The 23,225-nt window shown below is 36.8% G+C and overlaps 2 protein-coding genes across 4 annotated transcripts; one reads left to right on the top strand and one right to left on the bottom strand.

Moving 5' to 3' along the window:
* Nucleotides 1–513: 513 nt before the first annotated feature.
* LOC123745869 (ATP synthase mitochondrial F1 complex assembly factor 1) lies at nt 514–9,248 on the bottom strand. The gene is made up of 8 exons (XM_045726960.2): nt 9,105–9,248; nt 8,469–8,652; nt 7,679–7,817; nt 5,336–5,398; nt 4,049–4,147; nt 2,837–2,932; nt 1,396–1,503; nt 514–922 (listed from the first exon to the last, which is right to left on the bottom strand). The coding sequence occupies exons 2-8, from the start codon at nt 8,633–8,635 to the stop codon at nt 716–718; spliced, it is 879 nt and encodes a 292-aa protein (XP_045582916.2). The 5' UTR covers nt 8,636–8,652; nt 9,105–9,248; the 3' UTR covers nt 514–715.
* Nucleotides 9,249–9,515: 267 nt separating this feature from the next.
* LOC123745871 (leptin receptor gene-related protein) lies at nt 9,516–22,017 on the top strand. Of its 3 annotated transcripts, none has more exons than XM_045726964.2 (4): nt 9,516–9,559; nt 13,259–13,334; nt 13,967–14,162; nt 16,068–22,017. In XM_045726964.2, exons 1-4 carry the CDS (start codon nt 9,544–9,546, stop codon nt 16,179–16,181), a joined length of 402 nt encoding a protein of 133 aa, XP_045582920.1. In that variant the 5' UTR covers nt 9,516–9,543; the 3' UTR covers nt 16,182–22,017. The 3 variants fall into 3 exon arrangements, with proteins under 3 accessions (XP_045582920.1, XP_045582921.1, XP_069173640.1); XM_045726965.2 differs by lacking the exon at nt 9,516–9,559 and adding an exon at nt 9,685–9,827; XM_069317539.1 differs by lacking the exon at nt 9,516–9,559 and adding an exon at nt 10,099–10,227.
* Nucleotides 22,018–23,225: the final 1,208 nt, after the last annotated feature.

Below are 23,225 nucleotides of genomic sequence, written 5' to 3'. Positions count from 1 at the left end.
CCATGCAGAATTTCAAAGCCTTTTATGGACCTAAAAGATATTATTGATGATATATATTACAATTAGTTAGCTTGAAAATTAATTATCTGAATTTGATATTTTCAACATTTATTGACCTCACTACAGCCAAAATTTAATTTTTTTTCCCCGCCATCAGAAGAAAGAAATGTTTTACAATACACAAAAGGAATTGGTTTGTTTTATTCATTTTATTCATAGCAGGAAATTGACCTATTATTGGTTATGCAGTTTGGGGTTAAGGGGGGCTTGCCAAGTTTTTTTCAAACTTTACAAATTCTTACTTTATACAGCACCAGAAAGCCTCATCTTTCCAGCTCCATTTTAAGCTTGAACTGAAAGAATTCAGCAAATTCTAATACGTACTGCATATATATAAAAAAAAAGTTAGCGTTGCCAATGCCAATGTTTTTGCATATCCTTCTGTGGAAGGATAGCTTCTATCCACAGTTTCATAAAATTTCCCCAGGTTAAAATATAGTAATACAAGACATATCATTTAAACTGTAAATGTTATTTATTCATAAAATACTACAGTATACTAAACACAAGTTTACATTTCTATATAATCCTACCATATTACCAATTAGTTACTAAGGTAAAGTTACCAAGGTAACTTTTATCAGTGAATGTACAAGCTAAACATGCTCACCTTAAAATTACTATACAATACTGTATATACAGTAAAATAAAGTCATCATTCAGCAGGTTTTTCATGTTTTTTCGGCTTATCTTGGATGGACAGCGAACTGAGGTCGAGACTCTCCAGCTGATTAATAAGCTCAGTATGCTTGAATTGATCAGGCATATGGTGAAACCTTTCCAAGATTTCTTTCTTGACCTTGTCATTTCCACCATAATAAAGTTGAAGTTGGTTGACCAGAAACTGGGCTTCAAAGGCATTCTGGTGGCAAAACAAGTAGTGTAAACTCTAAAACCTTGGTACGATCTTAACACAAGATAATTGTGCATTTCCAGCTAGTACATAACATCTGTTAAGATTCCAAACAAGACAAGTCAAAGCACTATTGCACAATTTGGCATGCTTCATGCTAATACTTCCTTATTAGGCACAGTACCTCCTCTACTCATTTAATTTACCCCATTTTCACACTTTTCATTCTCTCTTCCATTTCCTCGTTCTAACCCTTTACCTTTCATTTTACTTGAGATGCAAGCAATCTACAGAGACTACGTTGTGGGGTTTTGAAGTAAATACTATACAACTAATTATGCAACTGTGCTATTCAAAGACCCATGACTGACAAACTGAACAGTTCTCATATGGTAAAAACCTCAACTGATGACAGCCTACGTATCTTATCAACAGATTATATACTCTAGAGAAATAAAAGAGGGAAGAAAGCATGTACTTACAATTATATTCTTGTCATATTCGCCTTGCATGAAGACAATGCCTCTTTCTTCTTTCAGGTCAGGATAGTGTACTATTGTAAGGCACTCTGGGGCATTCTCTTTGTATGCCTGACAGAAAACATTATATAAGCAATAAATATTTGGAAGTTTTAAGAAAAAATGTGAAAAACAGAAAAAGCTAGGAGACGGACAGACAGAAAACACAAATCCCCTTAGGTATCATAGACTGGGGACAACACGAGTGCTACACAATAACTGCACCATTAAAATTATGTGACAATCAAAATCATGCAATATTAAAAATGCACTGTATGTATGCACATTATATATATAGGTAAACTTCTCCAACAATTAGAGATTTAAAATATAATAATTATGCAGGTATTTTGTTTCATTACCTCAGAACACAAGGCTCTGAGAGACTATCATTTCTTATTTTTATCGAGAAAAATACAGTACCCTCCCAAACACATATACGTTAGCCATACACTTTAATTTGTGGATGATAGCAATTGCGTGGTATTAGAGGCCCCACCTCACCAGCTAAGGAGAGTGTAAAAGTTGATTGGTATACTGCAAGCTCACAAACACACACACACGATAGATAGATAGATAGATATATATATATATATATAATCTATATATCTATCTCATGTGTACACAACACACGCACCAAGATATAATGAAAGGAGGCAGGTTAGAGATAATTGGGGATATGCTAAAAAAGAATGAAGAAAAAGTACTTGAATTTGAAGAAGAAAAGGGAGCTCTCAGGAGTGAGTTTCGCACTTTAAAAGGAAGTATTCTTCAGCGAGGTAAGAAAATTACCACCTTAATGGACAATGTAAAGACAGAAGAACAACACAACAAGGAACTGGTGGAAGAAAATGAGGTATGGAAAGTGAAGAGTGGTAAATTTGAAAAATTAACAAGAAAATAGACTCATATGGTGAACAACTCCAAAAAACCCTAAAGGCCAACATAGAGTTAGGCAAGGATATGCAAAGAGAAGCTTCATGGGCAACTCACATAGAGAAAGTCAACAAAAAACTAGAAAAGTACAAAGAAGAACTTAAAAGAGACGATGCGCAAGTTGTAAAAGAAAGAGACGATCAAGGAAGTGCGTTTGGAAGTCAAAACAAGAAATGACCAACAAGAAGCAGAAGTTAGGCAAGCAATTAGGAAAGAACTGGTTACCAACAGTAAATTAGTACAAAACACTACAGATAGAAGCAAGTTCATAATACTTTTCGGGTGCTTAGAAAAGGAGGTATCATCTAGGGTGGACAGCGCAGCAGAAGAGATGAAAATTATAGATGAAACTCTTCCCCCCATTATACACTTCCACCCCCCCCCCCCCTCTCTCCTTCTTAAATTGAGTATATTGAAGTAAACTAAAGCAGCAATCTTTTTTTTCTTTATTAAATAAAATATATCTTACCTGATAATTTATTAGAGGGGTGAAGTGCACCTCATGTGCAGCAAACTGTGCAACAATAAACTCATAACCCTCATTCCTAGGAAGCGGGAACAAAAACTGAAAATATGACAGAAATTGTTATGCATTTACACAAATTGTATGGTGTCAAAATATATTCTAATGTGGCTCTTAAGTGATTTTCCCCCCAAAACCATCTCTGCTTGTCAGTCACACTACACGTTCTAGGCCCAATTATAATTCCATCACATTATGGCAATTTAGGAAGGTATCCCCCCCCCCATCTTTCTTTGCCAACATAACTCATGTAAAGAAACTTTAACAGAACTAAACAAAAAATAAAAAAAGTAGCTTCTCTCTCCTGGCTGTTCCTCTCTCTCTCTCTTTTTTTTTTTTTTTTTTTTTTTGAGATATATACAAGAGTTGTTACATTCTTGCACAGCCACTAGTACGCATAGCGTTTCGGGCAGGTCCCTGGAATACGATCCCCGCCGCGAAGAATCGTTGTTACCGACAAGCCCTCCCAATGACACAACAAACATAATGTTAAACAATCAGGATACAGAATCTATATAGGTATTCTTCAATTAATTGAAACACTTAAGATTCCCAAGAAAATATACCTAGATATGTTATGATTGGGAAGAGTATCCATGGACAAACATGTATACTGCTCAAATTCTTAATCTTTTACGTACATATCACACCAATGTATTGCATCCATACCTAAGACTTGTTCTTATCACTCCCTTATGTAGTTCTTTGAATGGATATATTCCTGACATTTTTTTTCCTAAAATCCCTTAAACAAATACTTGCTAGTTTAGGAAGAACAAGAGAAAGCAGAACAGTGCAACACAAAGTACATAGTAATGATATATCTACAGATGAACATAGAATTACAGTATCTTGGTTGCTCATGTCCATCCCTAAAGCAAGTAAGAGGCCCCACCGAAGCTGAACGATAAACGACTGTTGTGACACAAAGCATTGTTTGAGACTAAGCGTGAATAATCAAAGTGTTGGTGTATCTTGAAGGTGAAGAGGCAGTTTGTTCCATATATAGAAACTAACTTCAGAACAACAGTGATGCTAAAAATTGCAATGATGAACTTTTATGCAGCAGCTTTTGCACTTTTATTCAGCATCTTTTGCCCCTTACTATGCAATCGCATATTTATATATTCATAAAGAGACATCAAAACAAGAGCTTACTGTTGTGTATTTAGCACCCGTTTCATAGAGTTTGCAGTACGTGTCAGCAGGAATGATTCCGCTTACTGCATCCTTGTTCCGAAAGTGTTCTGTCCAGATCTGGAAAAGAAAGAGCATTCAAATACAACAGTATGAAAACTTTCTTCCTGACATGGCAATCTAGAGATGAGTATATTTGCTTATGTAGAAACCAAGCACTGACTGCAATTGAATGCCTCTTTATGGGCAGCCTCAAAGATATCCACAATGCTACTAGGACTCTGAACTTGCGCAGACCTTCCGAACATCATGAATGTTATCTTGTATGCTCACAGAGCCGAGAGGTGCAGGGGTACCCCAGAGATCGGCCCAAAACTGAATAAACCCACCCAGATGGTACAGGTGAAGCAAAACTATGTATCTTATAGATAGAAATGATTGAAACAAGGTAAGCCAACCAGAATTCCCCTGAGAAAGAAGAACCAAGAGCAGGCAGATAGAGCTACTGAGGCCATCTAAAAAAAGGATTTGGCAATGCATTGAAAGTTATATTTCTGAACTGGCCCTTCAGTAGCTCTCTGATGCAATCACTCAATGGCATCTCAGAGGAAACTAGCATTGCTAAAAAAACAATTTAATAAAGAACAAAGATGGAAGTACTTTCCATGAGCAGAGAAGGTTGGAGACCAGGGTTATCTTGAGGTTATCTTGAGATGATTTCGGGGCTTTTTAGTGTCCCCGCGGCCCGGTCCTCGACCAGGCCTCCACCCCCAGGAAGCAGCCCGTGAGCTGACTAACACCCAGGTACCTATTTACTGCTAGGTAACAGGGGCATAGGGTGAAAGAAACTCTGCCCATTGTTTCTCGCCAGCGCCTGGGATCGAACCCGGGACTACTGGATCACAAGTCCAGTGTGCTGTTCGCTCGGCCAACCGCCTCCGGTTTCGCCTTTTCGCTTCAAGGCGAAAACTAGGTTTGGATACGAGCGTATCTGGGCAGTATTTAATGGCAGAGCGAGAAATAAAATATGATGATTTGCATCAGCAGGCTTAACCATATACCTTCACTCCGTAACAGTGCAAATTATGATAAAATTACTGTAATTATATTTATTGAACAAGTTATGACCATGTAAGATTGGACTGTGTATAGTCAGACCATTTAACTATTGACTGCAGAGGTTCAGAGCATGTAGGTTTGACTGTATAAAACGTGACTGCATAGATTATGACTGCATGGGTTAGGAACTTAAGTGTGTGCTATTGGTTGAAAATATGTAAGGCAAAAAAAAGAATACTCAGGACTTACATATTTTAGTTCTTCGTTGGTCTTGTCTTTCAGAAGATCAATCTTCAATATGCTGTCAAGTTTCTGTAAAAATTGAAATTGAATTCAGAATGCAAATATGGCATTGAGTTAAACATATTTATAGTTATAGTACTGTATTTACATCTGCACAGAGCTAAGTTCTCCTACAATCCTAACAATGAATACTGTACTTGCTATTGTAATGGGAACATCCCACGTGTGAATGGGGTGGCCATAGGGTGATTCTTCCCAGATATTGCATGTGTGTCTTCCAGTGTTTATTTAAGACTTAAGTGTCTTAAGTGAGCTGTAAGCTTTTGAGATTGTGCTTTTGGCTGTAAGTGTTAACTCTTTATTTAAAACTCTTAAGGATTGAAAATTAAATATTCAACTAAGCAACAATCATTATTCCTCAATAGCTAAACAAATAAAAACACAGATCCCAGACATAGATCTCTTTGCATCAATTGGAATCAGCACCTTCCAGTCTATGTGGCTCCTGTCCCTGATCGCAAGGCCCTCGTGGTGGATGCCTTTCAGTTGGACTGGTCACTATGTGATTTGTTTACCTCTTTTTCCCCAGTCCAGCTGTTGCTCCAGGTTTTGACCATGCTAGAGTCCTATCAGGGAAAGGTGGTCCTTCTAGCTCCTTGGTTGCCAGCTCAAGCCATGGTTAATAGTGCTGCTTGCATTGTGTCCTCACCTGGGCATTTTTACACACCTCTGCCTCTTTCAGAAAATTGGTCCAGTCGCGTACCTAGCTAGTTGAAAAAAACTTCTTGATTCTTTGTGTCTGGTCTTTCTGGTGCATCTTTACTGCCAACTCTATGGTGAGCAGATGGTTGGGTTGATTTGATGTTATCCCACCTGCATTTGTCTTCCTAGCAGCAGTATGAAGTAGCTTGGCGCCCTTTTCACCACTTCCTGTCCCTTCGTCATGACTCTTTGGTTCCTGTTCTTGTGGTGCTTTTGTTCCTTTCTTAGTTGTTTCTTGATCGGCATCTTGTGCTGAATACTGTTACCTCTTATTGTTAGGCATTGGCTGAGCCACTGCTGCTTGCAATTGGCATTGATGCTTTCTTCTCAGCACCGTTTTGGAAGCTATCTCGCACACTATTTCACCTCTGGCCTGCTCATGTGCCATCTGAGCCCAAATGGTGCTTGAACCGCATTCTCATCTTTCTTTCTTCTCCACGGTTTATGGTGTCCTCTTTGGTCCTTCAGTCAACAATTTCTTTTCTACGGATTTTTCCTGTTAGTTGTTGCCTCCAGTTGTAGGGTTTTGGAGCCTCATGCACTTCTCTGGGGGGGGGGGGTTGATGTTTTTGTTCATTTGGCTATGGTGGGTTCATCAGCAGCTGTCTCCATTTCTGGTAGAAATGAGCTGGCAGGCTTCTGGACCATTGGTTGTTGTTGCTTATTTGGTTTTGCACAGGGTGCATCATGTGCTGTGTTTGGTGGGACTCACCGCCGCTATCGTCATTCCACCAGTTCTGCTTTGGTGGATGCTTTGTCGGTGGATCCAATATTTACACAATGTTTCTGGGCCTCATCATGTCTGTCATCTGGGGTCGTGTCTCTCAGCCTAGTGTCTCATCTTCGCCTTGACTGCCTGCAGTTTCTCCTCCTCCTCTTCTTCTTCATGGATAGCTTGGGAGCCCCAGCTCCCTCCCCAACTTGTAAGGGGTAGTGCTAATGAGCTTATGCTTGTTTCAAGAGATTCAATTGTTTGTTTACATTGTTGTGAGAATTCAACGGGCAGTTTCTGAGGATTCGATCTCTTTGAACCCAGCAGTGATCTGAATGGTTTGCTGACTTTCTGGATGCTTTCCTGGTGGGGTGGCGGAATGTCACCTGCTCCATGCGCCCCAGTGAGAGGGGGGGGTGCCTAAGTTCTGGTTCCAGTCCCCAATAGGCCATACAGAACTTTACGACTGATGTGATCTAGTAGTTGGATGCCACCTTAGCAAGATAGCTTCAAGGAATCACAAGGGACTACCCAGAAACCTTATGTGGTCATAATCTGAGGACAGTTTCTTTTATTTCAACCAATGATTCAATGATTACATATTAATCAATAGATTCACACACTGCTATGAAACAAGTATCTCAGAGAGCACTAACTGGGTATGAATTAACCTGGCAATTACCAGTTTGACACTTTGACCGAGTTTGGCTTCCATTAAGTTCACCATAAATATATGCTGTGAAGACCAAAGTCCGAGCAGGCAATGAGTAAGGACAAATAAACAGATGAAGCCAAATGTGCAAATACCAATAGTTTAATGGAACATAATTATTATAGAGCTTTAATGAAATTGGAAATTGGAAACATAATATTACCTTTTGTGGAGCAAAAGCATCTTTGGGAAGAGAATCCTTGGATACTTTAGCCTTTTCTGTGAATCCAGGTCCACCAGACTTACTCTCCTTCACTGTTTTACTCTTAGCAAATTTGGATAGAAATTCCTCCGGAGATTCTCTGTTAACATTGGTAAGAGATGTTATTCTAACTTTACACTTATGATAACATAAGTAACATGTAGAGTGTAAGTGTTAAATATAAAAACTGTGTACAGTACTGTATACTGTATATGCACATTTTAAAAATGAGCTGTGAGCACGTTATTTTTTATTGTGGGTAATAAACATAATTCTAAAATACTGTATTGAACCTGTGGCAATGATCATTTATTTGGCTAGTTTACATAGGGATTCTAATTTCCTTTAAAGTTACTTATCTTCTTGTACCTATGCTCACTTATTAGATTTTTCTAGGTTTTAGGTTGATCTCTGATCCCCAAACTCCCCTCACCTCATACAGTGATCCAGATTCTAGTTCTGGCTTCCACTAGGTAATGAATGGGTCTTAAAGGGCTAGTGTGTTTAGCTAAGGTTTGGTGATACCAAAGTATCACCAAACATACAGGGACATACTAAGGGGTCTCTCCCAGAAATAAAAAGATATAATTTTTAGTATCCATGCAATGTGTTAGTGGGAAGGAGGGGATAGCCATCATCAGTTACCCAAGTTTGCACATAGGCATAAGGGCTACCCAGGCACTTTAAGATGTATGGTAAATCAAATTATCAAGCCAAATCAGACAGATAACATGGTAAAATTTGGACTTACCTTTGAACTTTAGCAATTTTTCCTGCATACTTCTCAAAATATGGGTTCTTTTCCAACTCCTCTAGAGCTCTCACCATAGCATAGCTAGATGTGCATACAGGTTGCTTACTCATGATGGTCCAAGCTGACTGTGCAACGACACGCCAATGACGAGTAAGGCTTATCATCACCAATGTTTTAATATCTGCCATGGACATAAAACTATTAACATATATGATATGTGCATTATGCAAGTTGCAATAAATAAGAAGCAATATATCACATTTTGAGTTAAAGAAAAGACCTTTTCTTAGCTAATCATTCTGCTACTTCTTGAGGTAAACAATTTGTTGTTTGTGAAGAGTCGTGCTTTGTCAGGCAGGATTACTACTTTTATTGGCTCCACAGACATCCTTTCAAGCTTTCCCTTCAAGATTATTTAAGGTGCTATGAAGTCACAAGGTTTGTTCACAAAATCAACCTGGGTACATACTGGTTTGGTAACAGGGTTCATTGATTTGTAGAACCAATTACCACGTAACATAATAGAAGTAGGACCCCCCCCCCCTTGATTGTTTCAAGCATAGGTTAGACATTATATATGAATAAGTTTGGGTGGATGTAAATAGGAGTTGTCAATAGGCCTTCTGCAGTTACCTTTATTCTTATATTCTTACGTTGGCAGTGGCTGCTGAAGCACTGAAGTTAAACTGAACATCTAACCAACCTGAGGCAGCCGCCACTCGCCACCCCGGCTCGCCCACATGTAAACAAATGTCGGGATCCCTTTCATTAAATCATTTATGTCTAATATTACAGATCACGATTTTTTGGGAAGTGTATTTTAATAATACAATTTTGGCAGTTATATGTTTGCCTTAATATATAATGTTGTGGCTTGAGATTGAGCATTAATCAATCCCTTACGATTTACATTATAAAGAACGTTATATTTATTGCTAACAAAAATTAAATAACTATATTATGACAATTTTGCATATTTATTAATAGAGAGAATAATATTAACTGTAAATTATAGTATGTTACAAATATTTAATCGAGTTTCGGAATCGCAGTGAAGCAAATCATAACAAACATGGCGGGTGTCAAAGGTTAGATATACGGGTTTTTTCACGTTTATCTTCATATTACTAAGAGCTTTACACATGAGAAACATACTCGACCCCTCTTTTGAACACTTCTCGTTAAATCTTTCTTATTTTCCATTACCAAAGGTGATGATATGGGGAATTGTGGAGTCTAAGTGAGGCTTCTCTCCCGATTCTGTCATATTGGAGTGAGTCACCTCAAGGTTTCTTATCTCATCTTTTTTCCCCATTTGCTGTGATTATCAGTCAGTGCTCAACATGCAGATGAAAGGTATGGTGGCAGAGGGCGAGTGCAGTAGTCAGCCAAGCTAATGCAGAGATGTGATTGGTAATAACCCCAGGTAGCTCCCTTAACTGCAGAAATGCTATTGTGATAACCAGGTACCCCCCCCCCCCTGCCCTGTCATGTGATTGTGTGATAACTAGGTAGCTCCCTAACTGCAGAGATGCGATTGTGATAACTTGGTAGCTCCCTTAACTGCAGAGATGCTATTGTGATAACCAGGTACCCCCCCCCCTGCCCTATCATGTGATTGTGTGATAACTAGGTAGCTCCCTAACTGCAGAGATGCGATTGTGATAACTTGGTAGCTCCCTTAACTGCAGAGATGCGATTGTGATAACTAGGTACCCCCCCCTCCTCCCCTGTCATGTGATTGTGTGATAACTTGGTAGGTGTGATTGAAATAACTTGGTAGCTCCCTAACTGCAGAGATGTGATTGTGATAACCAGGTAGCCCCTAACTGCAGAGATGTGATTGTAATAACTTTGTAGCCCTCTAACTGCAGAGATGCAATTGTAATAACTTTGTAGCCCCCCTTACTGCAGAGAAGCGATTATGATAACCAGGTAGCCCCCCTAACTGCAGAGATACGATTGTGATAACCAGGTAGCCCCCCTAACTGCAGAGATGCGATTGTGATAACCAGGTAGCCCTCTAACTACAGAGCAGTGATCAGGTGCCACCAACTTTTGAAGAAAAACTTGTGCAACTTTTGTGCTCCTGTGTAGAGCAGTATGCAAGCATAAGAAAATAGGAGTAAAATTTTAAATTGTTAGATATCAGTCATACACTAAATATATGCCTGTGTATAATAATGTAGAAAAACCCGCATTGAAACATAAGAAATAAAACTGTGTTTTCTTTCTTAATTAGATACGCTCTTTTGTCAGAATTCTTGAAGGGTAATGCTATGTGGAGCATTGTGTAATACTTCTAGTATTTAATATACTGTATATTATACAGTATTACTAGAATAGTACTGTATTTCATTAATTAAATATTAATCAGATTTCCTGTCGGCCCATCAAAATCTCTTTGTTAACTGCATAGCAGACTTTCTTAATGTCTTAACAAATTTTGTATATATATCAGGAAAACTAAAAATTTAAATAAGTGTTTCTACTGTAAAAGATTTACTACTATTAAATATATGCAGCGTATGTACAGTATATTACAGTTGCATGTCTACACTAGTCTAACCCAACAGAAAGAATATATCAGGTCCCATTTTCTTTCACTTTGACAAAATTTGTGCTAATTACAGGCTTCTTGTTAATGTTATGACAATAAGTTTTGATCTTTTCCTATAAATATATGCTATCCATATCTCGTGCAAAGACACTTTCTAAAGTTGACGATACCTGGTGATGCTGTGACACCTTTTAATATGGCTTGACCCTGGTAACATTTCCTGCTCTCAACCCATGCATAGGTTACTTTACCAATGTTCTTAGCCATGGCTGCTATTTTATTAAATTGTCTTCAGTTCTAAAATATATATATATATACTGTACTGTATATATATATAGTCAGAAGAGCACTAATGCTCCATTTCAAAGCTTTTTATCACTAATACTTGGTTATGCATTAGCAAAACATTTTGGAGAAGTTTTTTTTATGCATTGATTCTTCATTTTGTGCTATTGTTGTAAGCTAGTTTAAGTTTGCAGGTTGTCTTCTTATTATTGTCTTTGGAGTTGAGCTCTTTTTTTTTTTTTTTTACAGGAGTTTCTGGCCATAATTTCTTAATACCTAAAGTGGCAGATAAATTCCCTTCATGCATTATTTCTATTACTTCCGTTAAAGAGAGTCCCCATTAAAATTTGCCATAATGTGACTTGTTGTAATTGATGGTCTCATACAACCAAAAAAAAAACTAGTAGTAGTTGCTTGCTTAAATAAATAAATAAATAATATATATACTGTATATATATATATATATATATATATATATATATATATATATATATATATATATATATATATATATATATATATATATATATATATATATGTCGTACCTAATAGCCAGAACGCACTTCTCAGCCTACTATTCAAGGCCCGATTTGCCTAATAAGCCAAGTTTTCATGAATTAGTGTTTTTTCGTCTACCTAACCTAGCTTTTTTTGGCTACCTAACCTAACCTTACCTATAAATATAGGTTAGGTTAGGTTAGGTAGGGTTGGTTAGGTTCGGTCATATATCTTCGTTAATTTTAACTCAATAAAAAAAAATTGACCTCATACATAGAGAAAAGGGTTGCTTTATCATTTCATAAGAAAAAAATTATAGTAAATATATTAATTCAGGAAAACTTGGCTTATTAGGCAAATCGGGCCTTGAATAGTAGGCTGAGAAGTGAGTTCTGGCTACTAGGTATGACATATATATATATATATATATATATATATATATATATATATATATATATATATATATATATATATATATATATATATATATATATATATATATATATATATATATGTATATATATATATATATATATATATAATTTATATTTATTTATTTATTTATTTTTAAGCAGGGTTACAGAGGGAACCCTGTAGCTCAATATATGCTATGCTTCTTATTTACATTAAGTAAATGTAAAACTATTTTCATGTAATGTTGTGTTGAAATAAAGTATGTGAAGGATTGCCTGTGTGTATTATCAGCTTGAAAACTCCAATAATAAAGTGGTACTGGTATATACCTACACTTAAATTTTGTTATACAGTATATGCTCAGGGAAATTTGCCAATAGAGCATTTATTGTCTATAGAGAGATTACAAATTACAGAGATGTAAAACATTTGGCCGTGTAACTCATTTAACATGGCTCCAGTCATATTTTTAATGATTTTCATAGATAGCTGCAATACTAGGAGAAACAGTTGAAGCCTTGAGTAAGCCTTTGAGCATATTTAAAGCCAAATTGTATGGTTCATTTTTGTTTACCCAAGTATGAGCTCTGTTACCTTTGAAAATAAGGGGTTTTGAGGCTGGGATGTGGGAAATACTGTATGTTACATGTGAAATTTCTTTACACGCATCTTCTCCTGGTAGTTGTCAGTCATATTAATGAGTTGGAATTTAACATTTCACTTAGAGAAATTATCTCATAGAGTGGGAAATTGTAAAGTGTGAATGTTAACTCTAGTGCAGATCTGATTAAGTTTTGAGCACATTTGAAGAAATAATTGGTACCTTGGTAAATAGTTGATAACCTATACAGTAAAGGGCAAATTTCTGAAAATTCGGATTTCACACAAATCTGGATTGGGTTCGGAACAGTATAATTTAGATATTTGGAGGTGTGCCTGTGTGTTAACCTCAGCAATTTTAGTGTAAAACTATACACTTAAAATTTTTTTGTCTCCATTTTTCCGATTCTTCCTTTTTTTTTCTTTTCAGCGTTGGTAACTTTGGCATTTTCTGCCTCAATTGGGCTAATGTTCCTGATTCTGGCTTGTGCCTTGCCACAATACAAGTATGTAATTTTTCCACTATTCATTTAGTGTATGAAATAATAATGAACAGCTTAAACATCATAAAGATGGGGTATTCTGAGGGGGTTTTCTTCTTTCTAGTTTCAGGTGGGAAAAAGCTGTAGATATGATCAGTTGTGAGGGGGTAATATAGATATGACCAGTTGTGAGGGGGTAATATAGATATGACCAGTTGTGAGGGGGTAATATAGATATGACCAGTTGTGAGGGGGTAATATAGATATGACCAGTTGTGAGTGAGGGCTATAATGACCAGTTATGAAGTGGGTACCATTAATATGACATTTGTGAAGGGTTGCCAGAAATGTAGTCATGTATTAGAGGATACCAGAATTCTACTTATCTAGCTGTGCTTGCAGGGGCTTAGCTTCAGCTCTTGGGACCTATTTCTTAATTATCAATTAACTGGTGTACAAGTTCTCAAACTCCTTTGAGCTTTGTCATTATTCTGGGCTGATGTTTCTGTGCCCTATGAAAGTAACTTGCAAATGGATAATGATAATGTGTGTATATAAAATAATGATGCCTGAATTGTATTTATACAGTACTGTATATTATAAGGCCTTTTATTTGCAATGTTTTGATATAAATTTTGTATTTTTATTTTGGACAGCAACTGGTGGCCCTTCTTTGTTCTTATGTTCTATGTCCTGGCACCTATACCAAGCATCATAGCACGTAGAATGTCTGAGGATACGGGAGGGAGTAATTCCTGCAAAGAGTTGGCATACTTCGTGACAGCTGCCCTCGTGGTATCAGCATTTGGTCTTCCTATTGTCCTAGCAAGATCGCCCGTTGCTCAGCCAGTAGTGAGTGTTCGAATGATTTGTCAGTTAAATGTTATACTGTATGAGATTACTGCTAAGAAAAACAAAATTGTCTTATTCCCCTTATTATGATAGTTGCTAAAAGCTGTGATGTCATATAAGCCTAGTGACATTTTTTAAAGGCCCTAATATCTGATAAGCCTAGATGTTATACGTGACATTGGTAAAGGGTGTAATATCTTGTAGGCCTAGATGTTCTATGTGACATTTGGTAAAGGATGTAATGTCTTATAGGCTTAGATGTTCTCTGTGATATTTGGTAAAGGATGAAATATCTTGTAGGCCTAGATGTTCTATGTGACATTTGGTAAAGGATGTAATGTCTTGTAGGCCTAAATGTTCCACATGACAGTGAAGGATGTAATGTCTTGTAGGCCTAAATGACTCATGTGACATTCAGTAAAAGATGTAATGTTTTATAGGCTTAGATATACTGTACGTCACTTCCAGATAGCATGTGGTATTTGTTCTCCACTACGAGGCCCTATTTATCCTAAGTTCAGGGATTGGCTAGGTTTTGTTATGGGGCATCAGGCTTACTGGTTCAGGGTTTTTCCCATTAGCTTGAATCTGGCCTCCCCCATGTATTTGCTAGGTTAGCACAGATTGCTGTGACCCGGCTCCATCTCTTAGGGGTTTGTGTATTGGATTACCTCGATGACTGGCTGGTGTGATCCCCCAGTCAGTCCACGTGTCGGCTGGCCGGGGATCTGGTTATTTCACAGTTCACTGGGTTCGGGTTCCTGGTGAACTGGAGGAAGTCCCAGTTGGTCCTGTCCCAGAATTAGACTTAGCTGGGCCTCATTTGGGACTCTCAGTTCGTTTTTCTATCCCTGTCACCAGCAGCTTTACTTTGCCTGTGGATTGGCCCTAGATGATTCACCTGTTGGTCGAGCAGTTATACAGGAGCTTGAACTTTGCCTTCGTGGTTTTCCTGCTGGGCAGAGTTTGGCTCTGGACATTTTACCGATTTCTCTGGTTCTTTCCATTTCACCACTCCTGAAACCTGGTGAGTTTAGGCCAGTGCTCCTTGTGCCTCTCTGAGGGAGCTAGGTTCTGGCTCGTGGTCCCTGGTAGGCTAGAATTCCAATAGAATTGCCTGATGCCACAGTCTAATACTGTACATACATATCAGTCCGGTATAGCTCCAGGGAGCCTCTGTGATTCACCCAGAAAATGGTGTTCTTTGGTTCATTGTTAGGGTGTCCATTAGCACGAAAGTAGGTCCATCATGATCCTCACAGGAATGGAAACCGAAAACCTCGCCGAAGAGCTGTGGAATCTACCAAGCAGAACCAACCATGCTGCAACAGAGCCTGAGCCTGAGAGACCGCACAGAGCCGAGAAACAAGCCAAAGAGCTCTCAAACTGTCATCAGGAACTGGCAAAATGAGCCAGAAGAGCCTGAGCCAAGATCACACTGTAGTGTCGAAAAAATCTAGTGGTAAATGTATCGAAGCCCCCTCCTTTCTCCTCATCCCTTCTTGTTCAAGCTCCAAAACATCTGAGGATTTCAGAGTCTAGTCAGTGTTTAGGTTTACATGTAACTTGGCCACTTCTGAGGGCTGCCCTAACCAATTTGATGGCAGACAGTTGAGACCTATATTTTGTACAGTAATCATTTATTGATTTTGTCAGTTTTGTGTACATAAATAGGGTTGTTCAACAAAAACACAAGCATCAAGTGTTTCATTACATTCAACACTTGATATATGGTATCTTATACTTTTTTTGAGCATCAACTTTACATGTCAAGTTCATGAAATTAAAATTATTTTGATTTCAAGTACAGTATGCTGTATAAATACTGTATGTTTAGTATACCTGTAAAATATTTTAATATATAGTAGTTTTATGTACCAGCTAATGCTTTTATTTTCTTTACAGATTCAGTTGGGTGCTTGTGCATTAGTCTTGGCAGGAAATGTGGTGACATTTTTAACCATTTGGGGCTTTTTCATTATGGCTGACAGTGATGATGTGGAATACAGCATGTGGTGAAGATAATGTGGAACACTTGTTTGGTTAATGGTTGCTGAAGATCATTCAGTTGTGTAACCCTTGGCAATTTATCAACAGTAAAATCCTCAGAAAGTATTCAATTCAAGGATTGGCATATTATTAATTTAACCCTTAATTTTGGCAACACACGTACATTATCTTTTGTTTTGAATGCTATAGAGGTACATCCCATGGTCATTGGTTATTGCTATCCATACATTGGAATGATTTTGCAAAACTGAAAATTTAAGTGATGGTTCTTATTTTGGAAGTCAGTAGTGATGATACCTCGGTTGCTTTACTGCACGTTTGAACATGGATAGATCACGTGATAACTTATTTTCACTTGCCTCAATAAAATAATACTGTATACATATCTCAAACTTGTGCTAATTGATGACAGTTTGATATTACATTACTCTCAGTGCTTAAAACTCTGTATTTGCTAAACTTGGCTTGATCAAAAACCCCTAAGTTAGGTAGGAGCATTTAATATATATATATTTGCCTTAAAAAAAGTAATGAGCATATGTTAAGGTTGAAGTGAAGTTGTTTGAAAAAACATTTTCACATTTTTCAACTGTCCTGTCCACCTAGGTAACCATTAAAGCTGATCCCTGATTTGTGATGGAATTTATCTTCTGTATTTAATGTGCGACAATAACATTGTTCAGCCATTTTTTTTGTTTTTACACGCATTTGCTTGAAATTTGACTGATGTTGATGTTAGTTCAGGGGGTAGTATAGATTAAGTGAATTAATGTCAAGCTCATGTCTTCCTTAAGTATTTTCCAAAATGCTGATCAATTTTTGGTTGGTTCATTTTATACTGTATTGACTTTCAGACTGTGACAATCATATAATTTATGTAGCATGTATGTATTACAAATTTCCATATTTGAACTAGTGTCTAAAGTTGTATTGTTTAACATTACTATAAACTGCTTTATTTACTTATATAGTATGTAATATATTAAGTTTGTCGTTACTGTATGCTGGTTCTCAGGGTACAAATTGATTGTTCACATCACATTAGACATAAATAATGTAAAAAAAAAATGTAATGTTATCCTAAAATATTATCTATAAAACTTCAGTATTCTAAAATGCGACCTTAAAAATGTCTATGCATTAAGGGTAGATGGTAGACGTGACATATCCTATTTGATATTGATGTTGTAATTGTACACATAATCAATAGATATGAGCCTTGTGCTGTATTTCCACATGGTGTATTTTCCTACTTGTTTTAGATAAAAGCAAACCTTTTGGTAATCACTCTTTATGGCGCTCGAGCTGTGTGATCTTGTAAATATTACGAGGAATTGAAACTTGCTGTTTTCAATACTGATGAGCGTTAATGTCTTTAAAATTGTTTGGGGCAAATATTAATTTGATCTGTACTTACGTATTGGAGAAATTGAAGAATTCTTTAGACTGGCAGCTCTCTTTAGGGTTATGAAGGTTATGGTTGGATATCAAACTTTTTTTTTTATGCACATTATTTGATGTAATTTTTAATAGCAGGATGTTTTCTTATAACTAAATGCAGTAAGGTCAACAATTTAACTAAAAATGTGGCTGTGTTCTTTACCAATTTTTGTTTTTCCTTATATAAAATGGCTATATCTCATTTGCCATGATAAGTGTATTTATGCTTTCATGTAGATTTTGTGTCAGTTGGTTGTGGATGGAAAACAATGTTTGTTTTTCCTCAACAAATTTAGCAAGACAAAGTTTCCATTAAACAACAGATCTGTCATAAAATAAAAGTAGCTAATTACTTGCTGTTATTTCAGAATATATAATATGCAGTGCTGTGCTTTTCACATTTTTAAACCTTATGCCGTATGAAATAAGTTAACAATGTATATTTATTATCAAGCCAACAGAAACTATTATTTTATTTCATGTTGTACACTTGATATGGGTTTGATGTAGTTACAGGTGTGTAAACAAAAATTTACTAAAATTAAAAGAATGAACAGAGCTTGATTCTTTTGAATATTAACTTGAAATTACTGGGTATGCGATTAGTCTTAAAGACAGTTTTGCGTCATATGCTTTCGGCTCAATTTAGAGGTTGGACCACCAGACACTTGTGGCTAGCCTCACCCGACTTTGTGAATGACACGTTGGTGGAAGGGGACTGTCACAGGCAGGTTGAGGTCAGCCCCAGTGTCTCCATCCCCATCCCCCTCCTTAAATAGGATCGGCACTTACTGCGACTCCCAGTGACTCAAAGTCTGAAATTGGAGCTTGGTTTTCCATTGTTTTTTCAATAGTTCATTACACACTGTCACTGCAACAATGATCTCTAAAAAGTGCACAATAAATTATTTTTCTGTTCATAGTGGTTTAGTGTGCATATACATACATACATTAATGTTTTTCATGTGTTTAGAGGGTTATATTTATTGAAATAGTTTGGCTTAAATTATGTAATTTCTTAACATTGAAAATAAATTTTCCTTAGTTTGGTTTTGTAACATTTAGGATACACTGTATAGTTAAGTAATGTTTCTATTTAATACGCTGTGTAAATATATACCTAGTGGCTCATTATGGTATAGACTGGGGGTTTCGCTAGGCATTAATTAGCTCTAACTCATTCTTTTGTCAGATTGTATGTAGCAAGTTTGAAAGGATGCTGTTACTGAAGGGAGTCTCATAGAAAACATAAAATGTTTGCAAAATTAGTTGATTAAATTTTTTTTCAACAAATGGAGAGTTTATTTGAGTGTACCATGTGTACTGTATTATGCTTGGGATCTGTAAATACTTTTGAGCTCGGAGAGGAGATAATAGGATATTCTCTTTTTGTTTGGCAAAAATCTCCAAATTTTGTTTGGTACTTGCTTATGTAATATAAAAGTAGCTGTGTTGTAATATCTTTTTCATAATATCTTGGTTGCTGCCCATCTCTATATCTTTCAACTCTGCAGGAATGTTAAATAACAAATATCGAGATGTTTCCTTGCTCATGTAATAATCGTAACAAAATTATTGACGATTGTGAGAATCCTGGGCGGGACAGAAATGCTTGGGCACATTTCCTTTCACCTAATGCCTCTGTTCATCTAGCCATATGTAGTTACTCAGGAGTTAGTCAGCTTGTTGTGGGGTTACATCCTGGGCAGAGTAAGTAATTTGACCTTGGGGGGGATGGGGACCTAGATATAAGCCTAACATGTCTGAATACACTTTGGTTTCCTGTCCCCCGACATAATGAATTATTATTATTATAAATGATATAGGAAATAATTTTATAAACACATTCTTCATCAACTTGCAGTGAGATAATTGTTGTGATTCAGTTTATCCACAGCAAAATAACAATAGTGAGAGAGAAAAGAAAGGAAAGAGTTTATAATAATAAAGTATAAAATTGGTTAATTATACGAAAACATACAAGGAGTAATATTCGAGTCAAGGTGCTGAACACTGCCAGAAGCATACTACAACACTTCTTCCATGTAGTGCTTCCCTGGATGCACAGACATATTCAGTTATATTATTTATCCTCAGCCTAACTAGTGAATAGGGTTGGTGTGTGCTTTGTTAGTTTTGTGTACAAGGCAGTAAGTTCAACAATCAATTTGATTGTACAAACATTTGGGGCTGCAAGAGAAAAATTCTATAATGCCCAGGGCCTCATACTCAACCCATTCAAATTTACTGCATTATCTATTTTCAGCACTGTATAATATCCAGAAGTGTATGATTCATATGGTGCAGAGCACATTAGGTGTTAAGGGTCTATTGCACTATGTATGTTCCTCAATCAGGGTTTTGTACACAACTGTTTTGCTATGCCTCAGAGAAACAGCATGTGACAGTAACCCTAAATTCTTCTCCAACCTTGTGCAGCACATTCCTATTGCACCAGGATATTCATTGTGAACACGAAAATGGAATGTACTCTCATGCCCGCTGCACACAACAGGGAGGAGATGAATTGATACCCTTTGAGGGGCAAGTCATGAGACAAGTTTTCATTCAGATAATGCCTTTCTCACTCTGGCATTCCAATGCTTATGCTCACTGAATGATGACCTGTTCCTCACATAAGATTTTGATTGATGTGTAAGGCACTTCTTTCCAAATTGTCATCAATATAGTATCCCTTAAAGATGAAAATTTTATGAGGCATCCTTTTGCATCATTAACATTTACTCTTGTAGGTCGTGTATCTGTTAAAAACATCTTATATATCTCTCTTGGTTCTTTAGGCATTATGTAAATAATAGATAGAGGATTGGCATGTTTTATTGATCCCTATAGTTAGACAAAACATTTTTATATCTTGTAAAACTACCATTTTATGCCAGTTTCTTTGATCAAGTTCATTTATGAAAGAACAGTGTTTTCTTTTGTATTTATAATACTGATACAGTATCTTTATTCGTGGTGCCGTTACATGCATTTGTTGTACTCATACCTGCATTCGTGATATCAACACCTGTATTCACCAATTTATCATTTTGAACTATGATGCAAGTTAATAATTTTTTATTATAACATTTTTGGGTTTATTATTCAATACAGTATTATATACTGTATACATGTACTATATTTTATCAATTCCAGTTTTTGCTCCAGTTTTATTCCAGCTTGCCTTCAAGCACTGTTATAACTTCAGCTATTAGCAGTGGTTTACTGTGTGATTACCTTGTGTTGGTTCTGATTACCTCGTAGTTGGTTCTCTACGGCCCATTGTGTGACCAGGCCAATGTTATTGTCAACTTGCAACCTGATTATTTTCAAAGCTTCACCTCAACATATGCTTCACTCACTTCTGGCCCCCTAGTGTAACACCTTAACCAGCTTACCATCTTTAGCAAGCATGACCAAATGGCTACTTGAAACAATACAGTGGTGCCTACAAATAATTGATCACATGGGCATGGTCAGACATAACTGTCTTGTATTGTGGCCAGTCAGTAAATGGTTATGGTCAAGCAGTAGAATAAATTGTGGTATCATTTGCATATTTACAAATGATTCTCTTGGGGTCCCAAGATAGAATTTTCATATACTATAAATAACAATGACAAAAGTAAAATTATCATGATTCATTTCTCTTCACATTACAATACAAGTTTCATAAGTGCTGGATTAATGAAAGAAATGTGTAAGGAAAGAAGAAATAGCTATTGTAAACTGACATTGCCTTCCCAGTGATTTAGAAGGCTTCCACTGTTGCTGAAACGTATTAAAGATATTAATGATATTAAAGACATTAATTACTGGGCAGAATAAAATCTGCAGGACATCCGGAGGCCCCTATCGAAACTAGTCCAGGTCTTAACATATAACCCCATGAACACTAATAGGTACTGGAGTCTACTATGCTCCAGGTCAGGTGCGCAGCTTTGGGGTACCAAAATCAAGGGGTTTGAATTACCCACATTGCTCCAATTAATGTTCTCATCAATGTATCACATTAGTGCGAGTTCCTTGTGTATTTTATGCTGGAGCATAGTGGAGATCTCTTTTACCTATACTAGAGTGCATGGGAGTTGTATGTAAAACCTTGACTGACTTTAGTAGGGGCCTCTAGATGCCCCTGCAGATTCAGTGGAATCCCAGGTTTTATAACTTATACCATGTCATGGTCCAGATGTAAGGTGTGCAGTTTGGGAGTATGCAAGGAGGGGATGGGGTTCAAATCCCCCCGCACTGCTCCAATTCATTTCCACATTGATACATCATGTTAGTGTGATTTCCTTGTGGATATGATGTGAAAGTGTGTAAGAGTTTTTAATAATTATCAATAGTACTATCATGTTAGTGTAACAACATAATACTACAAATAAATTAATATGAATAGTTATTAGATTAGTATAGATGGTCTACCAAAGCACAACCAAAAAAGTACAGTAGTCATTTGATTCTCCAGAAACATGAAAAAGTCAACCATCCCAACACTGATATTCATAAACTCCATCAGCTTTTATGAAGATCTAGCACAGTTTCATGTCACCCACCAAACTGACTGGCCTTCACCACTTAAAAATATCAGAGAAGACTACTAAAACTTTCTAAGTCACCTTGAAAATACTGTACTGTGTTGAATAGCCAAGTTTCACATAAGAGCAAACATGTAAATATAGGGCATTAATTCTTTAGCTGTGTAACTAGTTTTATGAAAATTATTTTGAGAAATAATTTTGAATGTTGAAGTCTAAAGTAATTCTTGTATTAAAAGTTTGAATGTCATCAGCAGAGTTGTGTGAAGTATACAGAGAGTATAGAACTTAGGAAGACCCTATCTTACAAGTGGACTCGCAACCTCCCTGATTGCCCCTTGTTTTCCCAGTCTATAGTGGTCTCCTGGCCAGTGTAAACTGTAGCAACTATATTAAGTAGTAATATACTTGTGAACCTTCTCATTATCTGCACATAAGCTAACGTGAATATGGAGCAAGTAAATTTAATATTCAGAATATTCTATTTAATATTCAGTAGTTGCTACAAGAGCTATGTATTCTGTGGACAGTTTCAGCCGTGTATCAAGGAAAATACTATTAATAACGGCTGATAAGAAAAGGCAAAGTGCTAGTGATGCCTCAGTGCCAAGAAAGAGGAAACCCATTACCATAGAAACAAGTTACAAGAAGGGAGACAACCTATCACAGACTGCATTGTTCAGAGGCATGACTAAAATGGCATTGATGGTTAGATCTCATCATGTGACATGTTGAACTAAGGATTTTGCTCAGTAATTTGCCTTACAGCATGGGGGGGAAAAAAGGGCATGAATGTTATATATATTTGTTTTAATTTTGCTTGTAACATTTCTTTTTTCTTTTTAGGTAATTTATTATGCACCCCATACCAATCCTGCAGGTGGTTAGGTTATCATTTTGAGATTATCTTGAGATGATTTCAGGGTTTAACATCCCTGCAGCCAGGTCTTTTACTTGCCAGAGACCAGTAAAAATCTCAAAGGTTTTACTTGGGAACCAGGCCTCAATTTTGTTACCCATTCCCAGGAAGCTGCCTGTAGCAGCTGTCTAACTCCCAGGTACCTATTTACTG

Source organism: Procambarus clarkii, chromosome 88, assembly GCF_040958095.1.
Source record: "Procambarus clarkii isolate CNS0578487 chromosome 88, FALCON_Pclarkii_2.0, whole genome shotgun sequence".
Lineage (NCBI taxonomy): Eukaryota > Metazoa > Arthropoda > Malacostraca > Decapoda > Cambaridae > Procambarus > Procambarus clarkii.
This window is presented reverse-complemented; position numbering and strand designations above follow the sequence as displayed.